At 29.4% G+C, this 19,986-nt stretch overlaps 1 protein-coding gene across 1 annotated transcript in view; it reads left to right on the top strand.

Annotated features, from left to right (window-relative positions):
- Window positions 1–407: 407 nt before the first annotated feature.
- The window catches only part of LOC114929497 (SPARC-related modular calcium-binding protein 2-like), a 45,336-nt gene continuing 25,757 nt past the window's right edge, over window positions 408–19,986 (top strand). Inside the window, exons 1-4 of the mRNA XM_085480292.1 lie at window positions 408–417; window positions 529–762; window positions 9,331–9,500; window positions 9,919–10,084. Of these exons, the coding sequence (XP_085336418.1) occupies window positions 408–417; window positions 529–762; window positions 9,331–9,500; window positions 9,919–10,084 (580 nt within the window). The remainder of the gene's footprint in view (window positions 418–528; window positions 763–9,330; window positions 9,501–9,918; window positions 10,085–19,986) is intronic.

The following is a 19,986-nucleotide window of genomic DNA, read 5'->3' as shown; positions in this document are numbered from 1 at the left end:
AATAAAGACAAGGCCGTGGTAAAGATTACGTAGATTTATTGTGATATAATGTGCGTAATACTTGTCGGTCCGACAGACAAAACAGAAGTGAGAGACGGAAACGAACGCGGACGGGAAAAGAACTAAGCAAAAGAACAACTAACACCATCACAGTTATTTCTGCAATCGTCACATATGCTTCGCGCAGGCGCACACATCTCAAATATAGTTCTTCAATGCTTGTAATATAAAAACTATATAAACTATATAAAAACTATTTCTAACAAATTATTCTAGATAATTTAATAAAAATGTCCAATTGCATAAGTCGCACATTTTTGTTTCGAAATAAACAGTGCCTAAATCAATGGTGTCTAAATGAATGGTATCCAATTGATAGTATTCAATTGATCATGTCCAAATGAACGATGTCGAAATGTATCTTGTTCAAATGCAGGCCACTATAAGAGACACATTTGTATTTGTATTTCTAATTTAGATTTATAAATTTCAGTTTATTATTAAGTATTATTTATTAATTTTTTGCAGCAAATGACTGTATGTCAGATAGAAATTCAGCAATAGAAGATCAAAAGCATAATTCGCAAGAAAAATATTACGTACCATTGTGCACGTCTGATGGAAGATATCATCGAGTTCAATGCTATTCCGGTTATTGCTGGTGTGTACTTCAAGATACGGGTAAACCGATACCAGGAACATCTTCGCAGAATCGCACGCCAAATTGCAATCCAGTCCCGACTCCCAGCAGACCTATAAAAGGTAATTAAAGATAATTTTTGACAATTTTTAATTATTTTATAAATAAAATAGAAAACAAACAAAGGATGTTAAACCCGCCCATCAATCATTATATAAATACATATATTTATTTGATATTATTCATACAAGGTGTTTAAATAAAGTAATGAGACTGTTTTGAGATAAACTTTTATTTATAATTTAACTACAATTTAACTCTGTCTCCTTTAAAATAGTTCTCTTGGGAAGTCACACTGCGCCTGACACATTGTTTCCAGTCTTTATACTAGGGTCACTATTTATATTTCGGGAATTGGCAACACTGATGTCATGTGAGTCCATCTGACGGTTCCATCGTAAAGTTTGACATTTTTGACGATATACGTACTCAGAACATTTTGTCATACGGACGCTATTTGTTTATTTTATATTTAGTTGAAAGTTTCGTCTCGGCAAAAAATGGAACTGAATCGTGAACATTTTCGTGCGATGATTTTTTACGACTTTCGACGTGGATTATCACAACAAGAGTGCGTCAATCAACTTAATTTGACTTTTGGCGATGAAGCTCCATCAAAAACCACTGTGTATCGCTGGTATAGTGAATTCAATCGTGGTCGTAGTTTGCTGTCCGACGAGTTTCGTGAAGGTCGTCCAAAATCGACTGTAGTGCCAGAAAACATCGATGCTGTGCACGAAATGATTAAGCAAGATCGTCATGTAACCTATTGTGAGATTGAGGCATCCCTAAGCATTAGTTCCACCAGCATATATGCGATTTTACATGAACACTTAGCTGTGCGAAAGTTATGTTCGCGTTGGATCCCACATAATTTGACAATCGCTCAAAAAAAGGCTCGTGTCGATTGGTGCAAAGAAATGCTTAAGAAATACAATCGCGGTGCTTCAAAAGACGTTTATAAAATCGTGACAGGTGACGAATCATGGATATATTCGTATGAGCCCGAAAGTAAGCAGCAGTCGACTGTATGGGTGTTCCAAGAATGAACCAAATCCAACAAAAGTTGTTCGCGCACGAAGCACTTCAAAGAAAATGGTGGCCTGTTTCTTCGGAAAAACTGGTCATATTGCAACAGTGCCTCTAGAAGATCGTAGAACAGTAAATTCTGAGTGGTACACAACCATCTGTTTGCCAGAAATCTTCGGTGAAATAAGGAAAACAAACAAGAGACGTCGGATTGTTCTTCATCATGACAATGCGAGCTCTCACACATCGGCTCAAACAAGAGACTATTTGAGCACTCAAAACATCGAATTGATGGGTCATCCGCCGTACAGCCCTGATTTGGCACCCAATGATTTCTTTTTGTTCCCATCCGTGAAGAATAAACTGCGTGGTCAACGATTTTCATCGCCCGAAGAAGCTATTGAAGCGTTCAAAAATCATGTTTTGGAGATACCTCATTCGGAATGGAATAAATGCTTTGAAAATTGGTTTAAGCGCATGCAAAAGTGTATCGATCATCGTGGCGAGTACTTTGAAAAACAATAAAAATATATTTGCAGCTTAACTATTTGTTAAACAAATCATATATAGTAGGCCAACTGAACGAGCAAATAAATAAGGTGTAAAAATTTTTATTAATAGTTAAATAATTAAATTAACATTCCGTTACAGAATCGATATAAATTGTAAACGTTTCGACTGCACTACAGTCTTTATCAATACATAAAAGTTAAATATTAAAATACAAAGTTAAATGTTAAAAATACAAAGTTAGTTAAATATTAAAATATAAAATTGAAACGATTCTTTGCTGTTGACCAATAGATATGCAAGGCGATTGGTCTGAGATGCCAAGTTATGCGACATTTGAGCATGCTACGGATATAATACGCGAATTAAATCAATGTTAGAGAAAATTAAAAAATCTTTCAACTTACATTATCGTTTTAACAAGTCCTTTTCCCCGATATTTCAAGTGTGTGTTGCGAAGTCTGAATACCAAATGTCAAAATAGAGAGCGTGATGTATTTATTTATTACCAATGTTTTTTCTAAATTATGATTCAGCAAATTTTTTAAGTATGTCAAAATAACTACTGTCTAACAATTCGGTGTCTGTATTTAAATTAATTCCATTTTTCTGTTCTTTAATGTGGATCATTTCAGATATTAGTCTTTTATGGTAGTTCTTTTCGTGATCCATAATTTTAATATTGTCCCAGTCAAATGTATGTTGTTCGTTTAGAATGTGTTCTGTGACAACCGAATGTCTAGCAGAGTCTAATTTAATATTATTTTTATGCTCTTTAAGTCTCGTTCCTAACTGTTTTTTTGTCTGTCCGACATATGTGGCGTCACAATCGTTGCAATTCAATTTATAAATAACATTAGAATTCGTGGGGCAATTATTTTTGTCCTTTTGAACTTTTATGAAGTCATTCAATTTTTTAATGCAACGATATCCTACCACTACGTCAGGTCTTCTTATTGCTGAAGCAACTTTCTCAGATATTGATTCTATATATGGTATGACAAAATATTTAATGTTAGTATTAGTATTATTGGTATCTGTTATATTGTTATTATTAGGCTTGTTAAATTTCTTAGTTGAGAGATTTTTTAATCTGCGTTTTATTTCTGTGAAAATTAGATCAAGAGGATAACCGTTGGATAGCAAAATGTTAATAGCTTTCTCTATATTTTTTTTGTGAAATTGCGGATGTGATAGTAATAAAGCTCTATCTACCAAGTTATAAATTGTTCCTATTTTATGACAAGTCGGATGATTTGAAAAAAATGAAAGTAATCTACCTGAGAATGTCTTTTTGTGATACCAATCTAAATAAATTTTATTATCTATTACTTTGATCATTATGTCTGAAAAGCTTATACAACGATTATCCTCTTTTTCCAATGTAAATTGTAGTCTATCGTTATAATTGTTGAATTCGTTCAAAACATATGTAATATTGTCAGCGGAAGTGCATAAAATAATGTCGTCTACATAACGGAAATAGAAAGTCATTTCGCAATTTAAATTACTAATTACCAATGTTTCCAAGTCCTGCATGACTATATCGGCAATGATCGGAGAAAGTGGGGAACCCATAGGAGTCCCATAAATTTGTTTGTAAGTTATGTTATTAAAAGTGAAAAATGTAGAAGTTAGTATAAATTTTATCATACCTATGAATTCATTTTTGGGAATCTTTGTGTGTGACTCTATAAAATGCCACCTATTATTGATACCGTTTAATGCAAGATCTACGGAAACATTAGTAAATAATGAAACAACGTCCAATGAAACTATTATGTCGGTATCTTGTATTGTTTTCCCTGATAGAATGTTGCATATATCAAAACTGTTATTTACAAAACTGTCCGCTCTAGGAAGGCTATCTTTTAAAATTTTATGAAAGAAAGAAGCAATATTATATAGAGAAGTATTTATTGAGGAAACTATTAATCTAAAAGGAATATTTTCCTTGTGGATCTTGGGGAGCCCATAGGCTTTAGGAAGAAGAGAGTCGCTTGAAAATAAATAATAATATTCTTTTTTGTTGATGAAGTCTTTTTTCAACCATTTTTTTAAACAAATATTGAGTTCTTTTTCTATTTTTGTTGATGGATTGTTTTTAACTATGGTATACGTAGAATCGTCTTCTAGGAGACTCTCAACTTTTTTTATATAAAATTCTTTTTCTAGTGCGACTGTAATGCTGCCTTTATCTGCTCTAGTAAATAAAATATTAGGATTTTGATTGCAGAATTTAATTGTGTCTTTATGCATGTGAAATAATTTTTCTTGTATGTCCGTTTTTTTGTCGTTATTGTTTAAAAATAATGAAAATTGTGGAATGGCAGCATTACGAATCGAAGTAAGATTTCTGATCCCATTAGAATTGCTTTCTATATCTTTGATGAATTCGTGTATAGCTACTTTTTTATTTAAGTTAACTGGGAGACTAAATTCACCTCCCAATTGTAATAGATTGGTTACATTGGGGGGAATTTTTTTATCAGTTAAATTAATAAACCATTTCTGGTTAGTTTGTTGTAAAGGGTTATGTGTAGCACAACGAAAACTGTTGGCAGAAACAGTGTTATCAACAATATTTGTCGATGATATTGTTTTCAATTCGATAGGATCAATATTTTTAATGTACTCTGTTTCATGCGATTTACGTAGCCATAGGAATTTTTTATTGTGTATGAGATATAATTTTTGGTTGAACAAAGAAAAGGAGTTGCAATGGTGATTTAAAATCTCCTGCCAGATATAAGATGGTAAAAGATTTTGGAGAATTTGGAATTGCCTTGACCGTTTTTTATTAAGTGAGTTTAAAGTTCTATATAAATCAAATATCTCTATGTTAAGAATTTCAGTTCTGATATTATGCAACAAACCACGCATCCTATTTTTTTATTTATAGTGGTGGAAAACAAATTTATTGTTACAGAAATTACGCAAATGGTTGGGAAACAAACAATATCTCTTACATTCCCTTAAAAATTTCAACTTCGACATTGCTTTAATTATCGCATAATTAAAATTTAGCCAAGATTTAAAATGTTTTAACGTTTCTAGACCAAAATAGTTATAAATAAAACTAGAATTAAAACGATGGTATTTAAACGGGTAATTAGTCCCACGCATTATAAGGCCAGCGTTTATTAAAATTAATTAATGAAAGGCTCGTATAATTTAACAAAATTAAACAAATCATATATAGTAGGCCAACTGAACGAGCAAATAAATAAGGTGTAAAAATTTTTATTAATAGTTAAATAATTAAATTAACATTCCGTTACAGAATCGATATAAATTGTAAACGTTTCGACTGCACTACAGTCTTTATCAATACATAAAAGTTAAATATTAAAATACAAAGTTAAATGTTAAAAATACAAAGTTAGTTAAATATTAAAATATAAAATTGAAACGATTCTTCGCTGTTGACCAATAGATATGCAAGGCGATTGGTCTGAGATGCCAAGTTATGCGACATTTGAGCATGCTACGGATATAATACGCGAATTAAATCAATGTCAGAGAAAATTAAAAAATCTTTCAACTTACATTATCGTTTTAACAAGTCCTTTTCCCCGATATTTCAAGTGTGTGTTGCGAAGTCTGAATACCAAATGTCAAAATAGAGAGCGTGATGTATTTATTTATTACCAATGTTTTTTCTAAATTATGATTCAGCAAATTTTTTAAGTATGTCAAAATAACTACTGTCTAACAATTCGGTGTCTGTATTTAAATTAATTCCATTTTTCTGTTCTTTAATGTGGATCATTTCAGATATTAATCTTTTATGGTAGTTCTTTTCGTGATCCATAATTTTAATATTGTCCCAGTCAAATGTATGTTGTTCGTTTAGAATGTGTTCTGTGACAACCGAATGTCTAGCAGAGTCTAATTTAATATTATTTTTATGTTCTTTAAGTCTCGTTCCTAACTGTCTTTTTGTCTGTCCGACATATGTGGCGTCACAATCGTTGCAATTCAATTTATAAATAACATTAGAATTCGTGGGGCAATTATTTTTGTCCTTTTGAACTTTTATGAAGTCATTCAATTTTTTAATGCAACGATATCCTACCACTACGTCAGGTCTTCTTATTGCTGAAGCAACTTTCTCAGATATTGATTCTATATATGGTATGACAAAATATTTAATGTTAGTATTAGTATTATTGGTATCTGTTATATTGTTATTATTAGGCTTGTTAAATTTCTTAGTTGAGAGATTTTTTAATCTGCGTTTTATTTCTGTGAAAATTAGATCAAGAGGATAACCGTTGGATAGCAAAATGTTAATAGCTTTCTCTATATTTTTTTTGTGAAATTGCGGATGTGATAGTAATAAAGCTCTATCTACCAAGTTATAAATTGTTCCTATTTTATGACAAGTCGGATGATTTGAAAAAAATGAAAGTAATCTACCTGAGAATGTCTTTTTGTGATACCAATCTAAATAAATTTTATTATCTATTACTTTGATCATTATGTCTAAAAAGCTTATACAACGATTATCCTCTTTTTCCAATGTAAATTGTAGTCTATCGTTATAATTGTTGAATTCGTTCAAAACATATGTAATATTGTCAGCGGAAGTGCATAAAATAATGTCGTCTACATAACGGAAATAGAAAGTCATTTCGCAATTTAAATTACTAATTACCAATGTTTCCAAGTCCTGCATGACTATATCGGCAATGATCGGAGAAAGTGGGGAACCCATAGGAGTCCCATAAATTTGTTTGTAAGTTATGTTATTAAAAGTGAAAAATGTAGAAGTTAGTATAAATTTTATCATACCTATGAATTCATTTTTGGGAATCTTTGTGTGTGACTCTATAAAATGCCACCTATTATTGATACCGTTTAATGCAAGATCTACGGAAACATTAGTAAATAATGAAACAACGTCCAATGAAACTATTATGTCGGTATCTTGTATTGTTTTCCCTGATAGATTAGATTGGTATCACAAAAAGACATTCTCAGGTAGATTACTTTCATTTTTTTCAAATCATCCGACTTGTCATAAAATAGGAACAATTTATAACTTGGTAGATAGAGCTTTATTACTATCACATCCGCAATTTCACAAAAAAAAAATATAGAGAAAGCTATTAACATTTTGCTATCCAACGGTTATCCTCTTGATCTAATTTTCACAGAAATAAAACGCAGATTAAAAAATCTCTCAACTAAGAAATTTAACAAGCCTAATAATAACAATATAACAGATACCAATAATACTAATACTAACATTAAATATTTTGTCATACCATATATAGAATCAATATCTGAGAAAGTTGCTTCAGCAATAAGAAGACCTGACGTAGTGGTAGGATATCGTTGCATTAAAAAATTGAATGACTTCATAAAAGTTCAAAAGGACAAAAATAATTGCCCCACGAATTCTAATGTTATTTATAAATTGAATTGCAACGATTGTGACGCCACATATGTCGGACAGACAAAAAGACAGTTAGGAACGAGACTTAAAGAGCATAAAAATAATATTAAATTAGACTCTGCTAGACATTCGGTTGTCACAGAACACATTCTAAACGAACAACATACATTTGACTGGGACAATATTAAAATTATGGATCACGAAAAGAACTACCATAAAAGACTAATATCTGAAATGATCCACATTAAAGAACAGAAAAATGGAATTAATTTAAATACAGACACCGAATTGTTAGACAGTAGTTATTTTGACATACTTAAAAAATTTGCTGAATCATAATTTAGAAAAAACATTGGTAATAAATAAATACATCACGCTCTCTATTTTGACATTTGGTATTCAGACTTCGCAACACACACTTGAAATATCGGGGAAAAGGACTTGTTAAAACGATAATGTAAGTTGAAAGATTTTTTAATTTTCTCTGACATTGATTTAATTCGCGTATTATATCCGTAGCATGCTCAAATGTCGCATAACTTGGCATCTCAGACCAATCGCCTTGCATATCTATTGGTCAACAGCGAAGAATCGTTTCAATTTTATATTTTAATATTTAACTATTATAACTTTGTATTTTTAACATTTAACTTTGTATTTTAATATTTAACTTTTATGTATTGATAAAGACTGTAGTGCAGTCGAAACGTTTACAATTTATATCGATTCTGTAACGGAATGTTAATTTAATTATTTAACTATTAATAAAAATTTTTACACCTTATTTATTTGCTCGTTCAGTTGGCCTACTATATATGATTTGTTTAATTTTGTTAAATTATACGAGCCTTTCATTAATTTATTTTAACTATTTGTTTTTGTTCCTATTCCCGAAATATAAATAGTGACCCTCGTAGCAGTACTGGAACTCAGAAACCCGAATGGCCTTCAACTAGTCGGTTACAGCCGCTTTTACGTTTTCAGTCGTATCAAAGAATGTCCTTTGAGATGAGTTTTCAATCTCGGGAAGAGAAAGAAGTCACAGGGACTCAGGTCAGGCGAATACAGGGACTGGAGAACGACAGGGATGTTTTTCCGTGCTCAAAATTCCGTAATCGAAAGCGTTGTGGACGGAGTTTTTGGCACGGAAAAACATCCCTGTCGTTTCCCAACTTCTGTATTTGCCTAACCTGAGTCCCTGTGACTTCTTTCTCTTCCCAAGATTAAAAACTCATCTCAAAGGACATCTCAAAGGACATTGATACGACTGAAAACGTAAAAGCGGCTGTAACCGACTAGCTGAAGGCCATTCAGGTTTCTGAGTTCCAGCACTGCTATAAAGACTGGAAACAATGTCTCAGACGCAGTGTGGCTTTCCAAGAAAACTATTTTGAAGGTGACAGAGTTAAATTATAAATAAAAGTTCATCTCAAAACAGTCTCATTACTTTATTTACACAACTTGTATACTATTCACTTAATTAAATTAATATTAGAAGATATAACGAATAATCATGCATAAAAACTCTTCCGTTCGATGAAGTTGAATGTGCACATTTAACTAAACAAACAGATTGTGAATGTAAACACGCTTAAAATGCAGATTACATAAATAAAGAAATATATATATTTATTTTTGTTATAATCAACATGTATTTATTATATATTAGCTTAATTTATTTTAATAGGATGTCCAGAGTTAAAAAAACAACTATTCCTTCGGGATCTAATGAATCTTATGCAAGAACAAATGACAGCATCCACTGATTCTGACGAAACCACCACGAAGTGGCAAGCTTCTAAGGAAGAAAGGATAGCTACATGGCATTTTGTGATGCTTGATAAGAATAAAAATAAGGTATATGAGAATACTCAACAGAAACCAATCATTTTTTTATTAATAGTTACATATTAAGACAGATAGTTACATAAAATATCACTTTTTATTTAAACTTCAATATTTATCATATATTTATACAATCTTTACATTAATTTAAAGTATTTTATAATTTAGATTCTAAAAAACATTAAATTATATTAGTGTATATAATATTCTATTTACTGCATAAAATTTTTGCTTTATAATATTTTTTTAACCTTCTTAACCTTTTTAATTTTCTAGAAAAAATTGTGAATATAATAGCTTTAAATTACCCATATAAAAAAAATATAAAAAGAAAAAAATAAATAAATAAACAAATAAATGTTTAATAAGACAATAATTAAATTTAAATAAAGCTAATTAGATTAAAAAAGTTAATTTACAATTGTTATAGGTTTTAGAAAAAAAAGAATGGAAAACTTTCCGCACAATGGTAGCAAATAATAGACAGCTTCGGAGATGCGGCAAAAAATTACCGAGATACTGTGACATCAACAATGATAGAAGAATCAGTATGACAGAATGGCTCAGTTGTCTTAATGCTCAACATCCAATAACAGGTACATTACATCTTTTATTTTTTATTTATATATAATTAAATGTAGTTAATATATTCAATTAAGAAACAAGAAATGTCTTTTATTTTATTTCTTAATGTCAAACTTAATGGAATATAATATACAATGTTTGACATAACTTTGAAATAATTTTGTTGATACAATTGAACTATATTAACATAGAAATTACCACATAAAAGGTTTTCATTCTATGTTTTCTTACTAATAATATAGGAATAAAGAATTAATCAATAATTGAATATTGCTATTTCAGTATGGTAAAATATTTTAATTTGTAATTATTTTCTTAATTATAAACATTTCCTGATATACAATAGTAACTGTCTATTTATTGATTTTTTAATGCTCGCAGTGACTTAAGGCTCAAACACAGACTTTTACATAACGCATAAAAAATTTGATTAGTCCATGAACGTGCATAACGTATATGCATAAGAAATTCAACCAATCGAGTTTCTTATGCATTATGCGTTATGCAAAAGTCTGTGCTCGGGCCCTTAGCCCTTAGGGTCTTTTAAGCGGGGTCTACAATGGCAGCAGGAGTACAGAGTACAAGAGTAAGCAATAAGTAGTACGAAATGGGATTTGTTCATTTCGTTATTCCTGACGAAATGAGCGAATCCCATTTCGTACTGCTTACTCTTGTACTCTGTACTCCTGCTGTCATTGTAGACCCCACTTCAGAAAAAAAGTCAGTAGTGCAATTTGTTGTTCCTCTTCAAATCAAACAACTTTTATTTGAAACATTTTGTTGTACAATAAAAAATAAAAAAATTTTTAGGGATAATCGATTAAAATAAATATCTCGTAGTATCTCGTCAATGAAATGAGGCATTCTGTAAATATATTTATTATATGTATATACGAGAATGGTTTGAAAAGTTTATGCAAAGTCAGAGATGGCACTTCGTACGTAAATTATTTTCAGTTAGTAGCATCTCTTGGAAAAACACCAAGTTTCAGTCAGATCGGTCTATTTCTTTGTGTTTGGCGTTTGTTTGAATCGAGGAAATCGAGTGATTATCAAAAAATGAACGAAAAAGAATTTTGTGTGATGATTAAACATTATTACTTTATATATAAAAAACAAATCGCGTCAGGAGACCAAAGAGAAACTTAATAAATTTATTGTGAATCTGCACCTTTGATTAAAATAGTTTATAAGTGGTTTCACAATTTTCGGAGTGGCCGTATGAGCACAAGTGACGCTGAACATTCTGGACGCCCTGTTGAGGCCACTATTCCAAAAATCATTGATAAAATCCATGGTATGGTGATGGATGACAGAAGAGTGAAGGTGCGTAAGATTACTAGTGCTGTGAGCATCTTGAGTAAATGGGTACATAATATTTTGCATCAACATTTGGGAATGAAAAAGCTATCCGCAAGATAGGTGCCGCGATTGCTCACAGTTGATCAAAAACGAAATCGTGTGAGATGTTGCAAGGACGGTTTGTAACTGTTTCAACGGAATCCACAGGACTTTAAGCATCGTTTCGTCACGGTGAACGAAACATGAATACATCACGCCTGAGACCAAAGAACAATCCAAACAATGAGTTGCCAGCGAGGAGTCTGCATCAAAGAAAGCGAAGAACGTTCGTTCAACCGGGACAATTATGACGACTATCTTTTGGGATTCGCAAGGAATAATCTTCATCGACTATATGGAAAACTATTATAGATGCATATTATTTATCGTTATTGGACCGTTTAAAAACCAGTGCAAGAAACCGAGCTACAAGAAAAACGTCCACGATTCCCTAGTGGGCCAACTAGACGAGGTTTCGACATACTTGACAAATACTATAATAGATGTATTCCGAACAAATACTTGATTGAATAGACATATTTTAGACATATAGACGTCTAAATATATTCCAGAACCAACATAAAACAAAACGTCCAGTTCTTGAATAGGCAGCTTAGATTTTGTCCATTTAGATTTTGTCGAAAGACAATGTGTCTAGATTGTGGCCAAATTCGGTCCAAATCATCACTGGATAAAATTCGTCTAAACTTTATCCAAAATTTGTTCTTTTAAGAAACTTATTTTATATCTTAGTGTGGTAGATATTAATATTTTTATTTATTAATAATTAGAGTTCTTATAAAATTCTTTTTATTGTCCTACAATTGCCATCATTTTCAAGGTAAATTCTAAGCAAAAATATTTTCTATTTAATATGTATTCTATTTAAAACACTTAAAGAATCATAATTTTTTAATGTTTTAAAATTATTGAAATTTTAACAAAATTAATGAAACTTATTTTATCTTTTAAATATTAGAATTCTTATAAAATTCTTTCTATTGTCCTACAATTACCATGATTTTCAGGGTAAATTCTAAGCAAAAATATTTTATATGTTGTGCGTGAACCTTCGAAATTATTTTTGGTGCACAGAAGGGAAATATTTATTTTACGCCGAGAACGTAAATCTGCAGTAGGATTCTGTGAAAAGAGAGTGAACGGTTTCGTGAGATGTATTTAAAATGATTTATTTTACAAACTGAACTGAAACAATTGTCTAATAACGCGTTCGCTTCTTAACTATACGCGATTCCCGCCACTCTAATCTCTTTTCAAACTTTCAAGACGGGCTGTCAGGGCAGACTGCTCCGAATTCGTACATCTGTAACGACAACGGCCGATAGATCATATGATCGACGCGTGACACGTGCGTGCCCTATCGTGATTCGCTTGCGATCGACCTATTGAAGAACGAAATTCAGACAAAAACGCTTATTTGTCCATCTGGAACGCGCGGTCGCGAAAATAAGTCGAAAGTGATGACCTTGCCGAAAACATCGAGAAACGGCTTCTCGAATATGCCTTACAATTTTATACATATGTATTCTATTTAAAACACTTAAGGAAGCATAATTTTTTAATGTTTTAAAATATTAAAATTTTAGCAAAATTAATGAAACTTAATTTATCTTATTGGGGTAGAAATTAATATTTTTATTTATTAAATATTAGTCAGAGTTTTTATAAAATTCTTTCAATATTGTTCTATAATTACTAGAGTAAATTCTAAGCAAAATTTCTCTCTGTATATACAGACTGACTATAATTAAATATTTTATAAAAAAATTCATCTAACACTGGATAAAATTCGTCTAAACTTTGTCCAAGACTTGTTCAAAAAATTACTGTGTACAAAACATTTTGTTCAAAACTGTGTGTGTGTGTGTGGTTCAGATTATCCATAATTTTTCCGCAGAAATCTGTCTAAATTTTATCTAAAACTTGTTCAGAAAACTATTGTCCACACTCTGTACAAAACTGGTTCAGATTGTTCATCATTTTTTAGCAGGAATCTGTCTAGATTTTGTCTACGATTTATAAAAAAAACATTGTCTACACTATTAAAAACTACACAAAATTATTCAACACTTCAAGACAGAAATCTGTCTAAATTTTATCTAAAACTTGTTAAGAAAACTATTGTTCACATCCCGTACAGAACTGTTATTATCTTGTAATAGTTCCTTCATTTGCCGCTATGCGACACAAGATGCACTGTCTATCTCGTATTCAACCTGGGGTTTTTTAAAAAAATTTTTTTAAACCCCAAAAATTTTTTTTAAAAAAAAACCCCCCCTTTAAAAAAACCCTTTGGGGGAAAAAAAAAATTTTCCCCCGGAAAAAATTTTTTTTTTAAAAAGAAACCAAATTTTAAAAAAAAATTTTTTTTTTTTTAAAAAAAATTTTTTCCCCCCCCCCCCCCAAAAAAACCCCCCCCAAAATTTTTTTTTAAAAATTTTAAATTTTTTTTTTTAAAAAAAAAAAACCCCAAAAAAAAATTTAAAAAAAAAAAATTAAAAAAAAATTTTTTGGGTTTTTTTTTTAAAAAAAACCCCCCCCCCAAAAAAAAAAATTTTTTTAAAAATTTTTTTTCCCCCCAAAAAAAAAATTTTAAAGGGGGAAAAAAGAAAAAAAGGAAAAAAAAAAAAAAAAGGGCAATTTAAAAAAAAATTTTTTTTTTTTTTTTTTGGGAAAAAATTTTCCCCCAAAAAAAAAAAAAATTTTTTTAAAAAAATTTTTTTTTTAAAAATTTTAAAAATTTTAAAATTTTTTTTTTTTTTTAAAAAAATTTTTTTCCCTTTTAAAAATTTTTTTTTTAAAAAGGTTTTTAAAATTTTTTTTTAAAAATTTTTTTTTAAAAAAAGGAAAAATACAAAAAAAAAAAAAATTTTAAAAAAATTTAAAAAATTTTTAAAATTTTAAAAAAAAAATTTAAAAAAATTTTAATTTCCAATTTTTTTAAAAAAAAAAATTTCCCAAATTTTTTTTTTTAAAAAAATTTTTTTTTTGGGGGGGTTTTTAAAAAACCAAAAAATTTTTTTTTTTTTTTTTCAAAAAAACCCTTTGCTTTTTTTAAAAAAAGGGGGCCCCCGGGGGAATTTTTAAAAAAAGGGTTTTTTTTTTTAAAAAAAAAGGTGAAAAAAAAGGGGGAAAATTTTTTAAAAAATTAAATTAAAATTTCCCTTTTAAAAAAAAAAAAAATAAAAATTTTTTTAATTTTTTTTTTTTTTTTAAAAAAAAAAAAATTGGGGAAAAAAAAAAATTTTTTTTTTTAAAATTTTTTTAAAAATTTTTAAATTTTTTTTTTAAAAAAAAAAAAAAAAAAAAATTTTTTTTAAAAAAAAAATTTTTTTTTTTTTTTAAAAAAAAAAAAAATTTTTTTTTTTAAAAATTTTTTTCCCAAAAATTTTTTTTTTTTTTTCTCGTTAAAAAAAAAAAAAAAATTTCCCAAAAAAAAAGGGGGGGCCCCAAAAAAAATTTTTCCCTTTTTTTTTTTTTTTTTTAAAAAACCCGGGGGAAAAATGGGGGGAAATTTTTCCCCCCCTTTAGTGCGCACTGAGTGCGAAAGGGGGGTTTTTTAAAAAAACCCCCCCTACCCAAAGGGCCCTTTGGGCCCCCAAACGAACACCCCCCAAAAGGGGGCCCCCCAAAAAAAAAAAAACAACCAAAGTTTTTTTTTTTTTTTCCCCGGGGGCCCCAAAAATTAAAAAATTAAAAAATTTTTTTATCTTTTTTTTTAAAAAAATAAAAAAAAAAAAAAAAAAAAATTTTGGGTTTTTAAAACCTTTTTAAAAAAAATTTTTTAAACCCAAAAAAAAATTTTTTAAAAACCCCCTTTTTTAAAAAAAAAAATTTAAAAAATTTTTTTTTTTTGGGAAAAAAAAAAAAAAAATTTTTTTTTTTTTTAAAAAAAATTTAATTTTTTATTTTTTAAAAAAAAAAAAACCCCCTTTAAAAAAGAAAAATTGGGGGAAAAAAAATTTTTTTTTTTTTAAAATTTTTTTAAAATTTAATTTAAAATTTTTTTTTTTTTTTTAAAAAAATTTTTAAGAAATTTTTAACCTTTTTTAAAATTTTAAAAAAAATTTTTTTTTAAAAGGAAAAATTTTTTTTTTTTTTTTTAAAAAAAAATTTTTTTAAAAATTTTTTTTTAAAAAAAAATTTTTTTTTTTTTTTTTTTAAAAAATTTTAAAAAAAAATTTTTTTTTTAAAAAAAAACCCAAAAATTAAAAAAAATTTTTTTTTTTAAACCCCCTTTTTTAAAAAAAATTTTTTTTTTTTTAAAAAGAAAAAAAAATTTTTTTTTTGGGGGGGCCCCTTTTAAAATTAATTTTTTTTTTTTTTTTTCCCCCTATTTTTTTTTTAAAAAAAAAAAAAAAAAATTTAAAAAAACCCCAAAAAAAATTTTCCCCTTTTTTTTTTTTTTCCTTTCCCCCAAAAAAAAAAATTTTTTTTTTTAAAAAAAAAAAAATTTTTTTAAAAAAAAAAGGTTTAAGTTTTTTTTCCCAAAAAAATAAAAAGGTGGGGGGAAAAAAAAAAAAAAAAAATTTTAAATGGATTTGGGCTGTCAATCGTTTAGATTAAGTATTTTTTTAAATCTAATTGTAGAGATAAACTGGCCGTGAGAAGCCGTGCGCAATGTTATGGGATTTTAAATTAAAATCTTAATTTTTCGATATAATTTAAAGTACACTTATAGATATGAAAAATTTGCTTGGAACATTGCCAAGACTTTCTAAAATATTGGAATTAATTCTATTTTTTGAGAAATCATAATTCCGCTAATATCCTCTGACCTCCCTAGAGAAATATAGGCGAGAAAATTACCTATTTCTAAAAAATAAGAACTAATTTCAATATTTTTTAATATTAGTTTTGGCAATGTTTCAAGCAAATTTTTCATACCTATAAGTACACTTTATTAAATTATATCGAAAAATAAGATTTCGATGTAAAGCGCCTATCATCGCTCACGGCTCTAACGACCAGTGAGTTATCTCTTAGTTAGATTTAATTTAATCTGAGCCTTTAAATTGTTTTTTTTTAATTTTACATAATAATTTAAATAAAGAAATTATAGAAATTAATTTACTTATAAAATCAGAAAGAATATTTTTATCGGCTCTCAATATAAGAATATAAATAGTGTTTTTAAATCGGCCAACAGAGCCCAAAGCACAAAAAATTATTATTCGGAACTGTATCTCTTGGTTTGAGATCACTAAGTTCCATATATAAATTAATCTCGAAATTTTTCGCGCCTATTTTCTCCATATGTAAGTTTCGAGATTAATTTATTATATGGAACTTAGTGATCTCAAACCAAGAGATACAGTTCCGAATAATTAATTTTTTGTGCTTTGGCTCTGTTGGCCGATTTTAAAAACATCTATATTTATTTTCTTAATTATAAAAATTAATTGATTATAAAAATTAATTAATAAAGACCTGCAATGTTCAGTATTTTTCTTTACTATTTATAGAAAGGATGGCAAGCATAGACACCAAAAATTCAAGATTATGTAGTATGCATTTTATGATGGACAGACGTCCAATATCCTAATAATCCAGCTTTTTTACCTTCTGTTTTTTCGGACAAAGATAAGAGAATATCTGAAGCTTGTATGAAACGATTTGAACGAGCAAAAAACAAAAGTAATTAAGTAAATAATCCAGCATTAACCAATTTTGACACTTTTGCTATAAATAATGTAGATATTGAACCAAATACTCGAAAAATTGATTATTCCAACAGATCCTTCAGAATCTTTACAAAAAAAGAAACCGAATATACTATTCTGTTATAGTACGGATACAGAAATATATACACAGACAAACTATTACTATAAAAAAGTTCGAAAAAGTGCGATATAATTCTACCTAATGAAGAAATAAAACCAAAAATGCAATGCACAGCTCTGGTTCAGATTTAGCAATACGTAATGGATTCAACAGGATTTGCTCACATCAAAATGATTTATGTTTTAAAGCAATTCGGGGTATATCTTTAGCTATATTTTACGTTCTTTGGAATTTATTACACCTGGTAATTGTGGACAACCTCGCTATTTTTAAAAATTGGAATAAAGATAGATTAATATTATTTTTATGAAAATGAAACTTGATATCTCATTCTAATATATTTTTGAATCCATTTTTTGGCATACATTCGCCGACCGTTATCGAGTTTTTTTTTAAGTATCTGCAAACGTTGGCTACATTAACTAAAATCTGGATTTTAGGCTTTCAAAACAGCCATAAAGGCAACATTACCAGTTGCTTTTCTCTCATAATATCCAAATTGCAGAGCAATCATTAATTATATAGAATTGAAATGATACTCTTCCTACCGTTGAACAAAGGATTCTTATGTATTTCAGATATAAAAATGGATTTACTGTCAAAATTTCCTTATTAGAATAACACCAAATGCCCTTATCACATTTTTATCAAAGGGTTACAGCGGTAGAGTACAGATAGTTTTATCATAAATAATTCTGGTTTCTAAAATCTCGTTAAATCGGGAGACTTAATAATGGCTTTCCGCAAATAATACAGAAACTGCTTAGGAAAATGCTACTTTTGCTGATGCCTCCTTTTGTCATAATCCTCAGTAAACGAAGGATTGTAAGATTATTTATTAAAGCAGTTATAAATTAAATTGAGACAAATATTTAATTTCAAATTAAACACATGATATATATTCTGAATATAAAAGAAATAAAGTGAAACGTTACAAAAATTCTCAGCCGAAGCTCACGGGCGATGCCGAACAGTACGACCGTCCTTATTTCAATTTCACCCTAATCACGAGAATCTTCCAATTTTGAACAAGAATTTATAATTCAAAGACTACTAAGACTCTAGGTCTGAACAAGAGCAATAATTACTCGGAATACAATCAAAACGCGAACTCTTTCTCTTTGGCTTTCTCTGATCGAGTGTCTCGTATCCGTATCGGCGCTCGGTCGGCTGCCGAATTCTTGCCGGTAAGGATGAGCTTCCAGGTAGGAGCAAATTTTGAAAATTTCGATGGTGCGAAAACGGCGCCAATATTTAATTTTCTTACAGTTCGGCCGTACTGATTTGACATTCGACCCGAATGTTGTACAGAACATTTGGGTATATTATCACCTATACAAAAACATATTATATTAGTACATTATTTCGCAGTTTTTTTATTTTTTTAATATCTAAATAAATGCGATATAAATGGACAAGGAGATTAGCCTAATTAATTATAAATTTATAATGAGGTCTCGCGGATGCGCTACAAAATCATCACAGTAGTGACAACTTATATAAACCTCGCGAACACATACACGCTTGACATATAAAATTACATTATAACAATTCTTTATTTACACTTTTTTTTATTGTAATATGTTTTGACTCCTGATTTCAACTTATCGGGCAAAAAAAATTTGAATTTTACGGTTTCTGAGTTATATTGAATCCGGGGAAAATCGGTCATGACATTCTGTTTTTATTAAGTACCTTGGCGATCTTTTATGGGCCTTTGTAATTCGGTTTTAAATTTTTATTTACCCCAAATTTTCGCTTGTAAATCTCGTATAAAAACAAGGGTTTGGGACTATATACGGTTTTGGTTTTTTTTTCATGAGAATCACAAAAACGTTTTTTGATTCTCTCAACTTGTTTTTCGCCTCTGTCGCGATAATGTAAGCTATGTCTCTTTGTTCGACCGTATTTTGATCAATTTTAAGCAAAATTCGATGGGATTCCAAGGTCTTTGTCTTATGACCCCGTGGTATATCCAAGGAGAAGTTTCAAAGGAAACCTTTTGATCGCCTTACATATGTATTATTTTTCGCGTACTGAATAAATTCTAAACGTTTTTTTAATTCTCGGGTGATCTACCCTTAATTTAAAAACTTTTTAAATATCGATTTAAAATCATTCGAAACCCTCCCTTTTGCCCACGGAGAGGTCACGGCGACTTTTTTGGGTTTTTACTTTTATCGTCTCCAAAAATTTTCCAAATTCGGGGCCCATATAAAAACAGACCCTCTATTTTTAGACACCAAACGCCGCGGGTTTACCGAACAGTTGAACAAATATTTAAAATGGAAAACTTTTCCCCCGTATTCGTCGTTTTTTGTGGAAAAAAAAACCCTGTAAAAATTTGTAAACGTGCCCCAAAGAGGCACACACAAATTTAAAAACCCCTTTTTCCCCGTTTCCCGGGGGAGGACCCAAAAAAATCTATATTATAAAATATCTTTAAGGGTCCCTTTTTGGGGAAAAACTCGATTTTAGTTTCCCCCCTTTGAACCGATTTGTTGACCCAATTTTCCTCAAAAAAGTTATACAATTGTCGATAAATAAAATATGCGAATTTTTTTTCGCATAGTTTTGGGGAAACCCAAAAAACTCCATGTATTCCCCAAAAAAATTTTTTTTTTACCCCGCCATGTGTTTATATCATCGTGGTAGATTCGAATGATATTATTTAAACTTGTTTCCGGTACCCGGGGAAACGACTACGATTTTAATCTTTCTATATACTAAACCGTCTTTTAAATTCAAATTTGTCAGGGCTTTTGGA

Source organism: Nylanderia fulva, unplaced genomic scaffold (assembly GCF_048542155.1).
Source record: "Nylanderia fulva isolate GAGA-0341 unplaced genomic scaffold, ASM4854215v1 Scaffold141, whole genome shotgun sequence".
NCBI classification, from domain to species: domain Eukaryota; kingdom Metazoa; phylum Arthropoda; class Insecta; order Hymenoptera; family Formicidae; genus Nylanderia; species Nylanderia fulva.
The sequence above is the reverse complement of the archived record's forward strand: the minus strand, read 5'-3'. Positions and strand labels throughout refer to the sequence as shown.